The sequence below is a fragment of the Lethenteron reissneri genome, chromosome 59 (assembly GCF_015708825.2).
Source record: "Lethenteron reissneri isolate LAM-NWPU_2019-01 chromosome 59, ASM1570882v1, whole genome shotgun sequence".
NCBI classification, from domain to species: Eukaryota; Metazoa; Chordata; class Hyperoartia; order Petromyzontiformes; family Petromyzontidae; genus Lethenteron; species Lethenteron reissneri.
This window is the reverse complement of record NC_083837.1, coordinates 3,473,721-3,479,248: the sequence shown is the minus strand read 5'-3', so window position 1 is coordinate 3,479,248 and position 5,528 is coordinate 3,473,721. Positions and strand designations below refer to the sequence as shown.

The 5,528-nt window shown below is 46.5% G+C and overlaps 1 protein-coding gene across 1 annotated transcript in view; it reads right to left on the bottom strand.

The window, feature by feature from the left end:
• The window catches only part of LOC133357728 (tudor domain-containing protein 3-like), a 58,678-nt gene extending 57,505 nt beyond the window's left edge, over positions 1–1,173 (bottom strand). The window contains exon 1 of the mRNA XM_061575823.1: positions 1,148–1,173. Coding sequence (XP_061431807.1) covers positions 1,148–1,173 — 26 coding nt within the window. The remainder of the gene's footprint in view (positions 1–1,147) is intronic.
• Positions 1,174–5,528: the final 4,355 nt, after the last annotated feature.

Genomic DNA, 5,528 nt, shown 5'->3' with positions numbered 1-5,528 from the left:
TGGCACGGAGCTGTGCCAAAGCAGTGTCCTGAACACCTTGCGGCAGATGCTCTAGGCGTACAGTCTCGTAGATGTGTGGTGCATGCAACATCCAAAGCAGCAAGGTTTCACCTTTACAAGAAACCGAGCCGACATGACACTGTCGCAGTCAAGGATTTACCGTTTTTACATCTCAAAAAACCTTGACAATATTGCAGTGTCGTCTAGTATTCAGGCGGCACCACTGGCCGATCATCACCTTATACTACTTCAAATGAAAATACAAGGAGTCTCAAGGAGATCGATATATTGGCATTTCAATAATGCCCTTTTGCAAGACACCACCTTCACTGATTTTTTGGGGTCTTCTGGATGGAGTGGCAGGGAAATAAAGATCGATTTAATAACCTAGCACAATGGTGTGACATAGGGAAAGTACACATAGAAAAACTGTGTCAGTTGTATGCCTGGGGAAACACTAAAAATATTGACTGAGAAATTTGTGAGCTAGAGAACAGGGTCCATAAGTTAGAGCAAAGGTGGAAGATTGGGGACGATCCAGGCCTACCGCAGGAATATGTGGAGACCCTAAAATGTCTAAAAGGGTTGCAGAAAGAAAAGGCAAAAGGGGCATTTGTACGCTCTCGTTTTAAAGATACCCTCGATATGGACTCTAGCTCGACACTTTTCTTCTCATTAGGGAAGCAGAATGGTAGACACAAAGCTATGGAGCATTTATTTGATGACAAAGGGGTCCTTGTTCAAATAATAATAAAATAGCTACAACAGTAGCACAGTACTGTGGAAATCTCTTTTCTCCAGAGCATATATCCATAGTGGCCCAGAATGAAATCTGGAAGGACCTGTCTACTTTGGGAGAAAAGGACAGGGACCTTCTAGAAGAAGAGGTCAAACAAAGCGACCTGGACATGGCAGTGAGTGCCCTGGCCAGGAACAAATCCCCAGGCAGCCGTTCTTCACCTGAGGACGGCTACTTGCGTTGTGGCCGAAACGTCGTGAGAATTATTTTATTATGTTTTATTTTTATTATTGTATTACTTCCCTTCTACGTGACTTTACCGAAAGAACCAAGAAGATGAATCCCTGCAGTCACGAAAGCTTTAAATCGAAATTGAATAAACTTTGGTCAGCATCTGAATTCGCTCACGAGCCGCTGTTACGGAACCCCAACATGGCACTACCCTCTCGTGTGGGCCCTGCCATGGAGAAACGCATGGTGGACGCACGTCTCACGAGGGTGGGCAAGTAGGTGAGACCAGGCACGGAAGGGCAGTGGCTTCTCCCTGCCGAGATAGCTGCAATGGCCAGAATGCACTCAGTGAGACTCTCCGCAAAAGGTCTTTCCCAATAGCAGTGCGCCTGCTGTGAGTGTTGGTGACGAGTCAGCCGGCGGTGGCCCAGTGCCACCAAAACTGAATGTCGTCCCAGCAAGGAAGCACACTCACCTCTCTTCCTCACAGCAGCACGGGGAGCACACCTCGGGCAATGACCATTAGGGGTTCTTCTCAGGTGTAGACCGGAAAAAAGCTGTACGCCCAAATGGTCAATTTCCACCATCAACAAATAATGTCACGCAGAGGCTACGCTTGGAGGAACACGATGCTCTGCGGTGATCGCGTGAGGCCTCATTGGGAGCTGTTTTGCTCAAATCCATTGTACAAGCGCCACGGTGATCTGAGCTGTAGCATTGCCCATGGGATTGTGACCACGAACTTTCTTCTGATCGTAAAAAAAGGGAGGGAGGGGGGAGGGATCGAGGGAGGGAGGGATCGTCGTGCTTCTGTGGAGGAGCTCTGGGAACAATCTTCGTGCAAGGACTCGAGATGGTTCATCGCGAGCGGCTGAGCACGGGGCATGAAAACAAGGGGGGGGGGTGGGGGTGAAGACATCTGCATTTCTTCTATTTTTTTTGGCAATTTCAGAAACGATGCTTTTCTTGGAAAAACTAAACTGAGACAGGACAGGATGGGGAGGGGGGTAACGCACATACGACACGTTACAGTAAGTAAATATGAATAGAATGGTGTATTTAAATTAAAATAAAGCAGAACGAGCATGGTTGGGTGCTTGTTGTTGATTCTAGATTTGAAGCTTTCGTGACTGCAAGGATTCATATTCTTAGGTTTTTTTCGGTAAAGTCACGTAGGTAAAAAAATTAAATTAATAAACGTAAAAAAAAAAAATCACGACGTTTCGGAGGCAACACAAGCTTCCGTCTTCAGGTGGAACCGTCACAGCCACGACAGCTGTATCACTTGATACAGCTATCATGCCTCCGAAACGTCGTGGTTTTTATTTTATTTTTATTTTATTTTTATTAATTTTAATTTTTTACCTACGTGACTTTTCCGAAAAAACCTAAGAATATGCTTGTTGTTGATTGGAATGTATCGGAAGGAACGATGCGCAAGAGTTGTCTGCCGCTCACGACAATCCTGTCAGGCCCAGGTGTCTTCAGACTTTTCTGATCTGCGTGGGAGAGTCGCAGAGCGATCGTGCGAAGTCGTGGAAGAACGCAGGAGGCCATTTAGTCAACGATGTGTTCACACCTCGACACGCCGTGTACGTTCAATGCAAATGAAGTGATTTGACCTTCATCCTAACCCGAAACGGAATGGGTTTTTCTGGTCCATCGGCAATTTGTCGAAGTCTGTGTCCCCCTTTCCTTCCGCACATTCGATGAGCACGGTCGGTTGCGTACTGCGCGAAAGAAGTTCAGCGTACGTTGACGTCGCGAGGGTTTACGCGGGCACTGTGCCGCTCGACAGAGCGCTTTCAATGTGAGTTGCAGCTTCGCGTTCTAAACGAGAGACTCGTTTTATTCTAGCAGGTAAGGTTCCACTGAGCCGTGTAGCTCTTTTTCAGAAGCGACCAGGTTATCGCATATGATAGAACACGTGGAAATGTATAGCAGCCGAATACCTTAAACACGTGATGTCTAATCTAAATGTGGAAGGAAAAACCGGAGGAATATCCACGCGACCACGGGGAGGGGGAGAGAGAGGGAGAGAGAAACACGCAAACTCCAAATATACAGCAGCAGGCGTCAGGGTTGGGCCCGAACCCACGACCTCCTGTATTCCATGCGAGGTAGTTAACATCTCCGAGCCACCGTGATGATGAGAGAGAGAGACGCAAATTCCAAATATATAGCAGGCGTCAGGGTTGGGCTCGAACCCACGACCTCCTGTATTCCAGGTGAGGTAGTTAGCATCTAATAGCCACCGTGATCATGAGAGAGAGAGACGCAATTCCAAATATTACAGCAGGCGTTAGGGTTGGGCCCGATCCCACGACCTCCTGTATACCAGGCGAGGTAGTTAACATCTCGCCTCCTGTGTCCAGTGGCGTAGGGGGAAAACGCCGAGGGCAGAGAAACCAAACTCGATCATCGCACATAATAAGAGGGCGGAATTTCATCTTCTTGGTTCTTTCGGTAAAGTCGCGTAGACGGGAATAATAAAAGAATACAAATAAAACATAATAAATAATTCTCACGACGTTTCGGCCAAACGCAAGCAGCCGTCCTCAGGTGAAGAACAGGTCTGTCGGAAAGACAGTGTCTGAATGTTTTATTTTTATACTTTATTATTTCCCTTCTACGTGACTTTACCGAAAGAATCAAGAAGACAAATAAAATTGTGAATATTTGTCGGTCACCTCACGTACTTTTGACAGAATCGAGGCGTTTGGGTTTGATCGCGTAAATGTAAATGTGTCGTTAAACCCGCCACCACCCAACGGCCAATTAGTGAGGTTTGTCACGTAAAACAACACATGGCAAGTCGGTAACTAGTTCAGCACACGGTGCATTGGAGAGTAAACCCACAACATTTACCATTCGACAAGCGTGGCTTTGTACCCTCCAACACACCGGTGTGCATTATCAGTGGGATTATATTGTTCGCGAAAGCCTTCCACGTGTTCAACGTGCCTGGTGCTGTACGCACTATTTTTAGAGAGCTCAGAATGAAATGCTGCGAAAAGGGCTTTTTTGGAGACACGATTTTCCCAGGAGGAGCTCTTTAAACGGCGTTGTGAGCTAGCTGTGTTGTAGTTATTGGCAAGCGGTTGGCGCGGTGGGTAGCGCACCGTCGCTATAAACCGATGACCTGATAGTGATTTCTGGCCAACGGTTGACGTCAGTAGCGGGTGAAGTCTGCATCGGTCCTGAGCACCTCAATCTAACTTTGATTTACTCTTAGTTTTTTCGGTAAAGTCTGTCAAACACAGACATAATTTTAACCGTGATGATGGTTACAAACTGAGTAATCATTGGAAAGATGTGATTAACCATGCAAAAAAGATGTAACTACACTTATTTGGCCAATCTTATTTGACAGACAACTATTACAGGTTATTGATAGACAGCCAGGCTGTTTTACCATGTTTAGCTGTTTTCTCCTTTTCACACTATGTTAGCCTCACCTTACCATATGAATAAAAAGTTGTGCCGTAACTTGGCCCTTCCCCCCTCTTCAACCATTATATAAACGGAGTGGTAGCTCTTGCAATCTCTCATTTACTTGATACAGCTGTCGTGGCTGTGACGGTTCCACCTGAAGACGGAAGCTTGTGTTGCCTCCGAAACGTCGTGATTTTTATTTTGTTTGAACATATTTCGCCTAATTAAAAAAAACACGCAACATCTTCCTCGGATCAGACGGTAGTCATGGTGTACTCCACCATGAACACCCTGCACGCTCCACCATGAACACCCTACACGATTCACAATGAACACCCTACACGCAGAAACCTGACCTTAAAATTCTCATACTCGGACAACACCTTCGAGAACCGGCGCTGACCAGCATGATCAAACAAGCCCTATTCCTGACAAGAAACGAGAGAAGCCGTAATCCAGCAGAGTACAGACAAAGGTCTATACATCGTTTTTTTTTAGGATTTTTTTACTTTTGATATGTTTTTTTTATGGGGGCGATGTTCCTGCTGCCGTGTTCTTATCGCGAGGCGAGTAGTTTGCAAATAGGTTTTGCACCATTGGGACGTTTTTGCCAACTACCGGAGGGGTTTTTTGGTGTTTTTTTTAAGCTCTGAGAGGAACGCGGAGAACCTAGAGTTGAAACCCAACAACAGTAACGGGGGGGGGGGGGGGGGGAGCAAACTCCACGCAGAAAGGGGGCCCCGAGTCTGGAATTGAACCCAGGGCCGCGTTGCTGTGAGGCTCAAAGTTGTTGCCTCTGCGCTGCCACCTTGCCATGCTGGGCCAGGACTGTGTAGGAGTCCCTCTCTAGCCACGGTTGGCTACGTACGGTGCGAAAGAAGTTCAACATAGGTACACGTTCATAATAAACGTTGTTGGGTTAGATCGCATTATTATTTATAAATGTGTCGTAACCCTCCACCACCCGACACGGCCAATCAGCAAAAAAAGTGTCACGTTGACAAAAGACAAAATAGTTAACTGCTTTAGCTCACCGGTGTGTTGAAGCGTGAAACGACAACATTTTCAATTTTTGAATAGTACGACGTTTCGCTGGTAATTGCATCCAGCATCATCGGGCAAT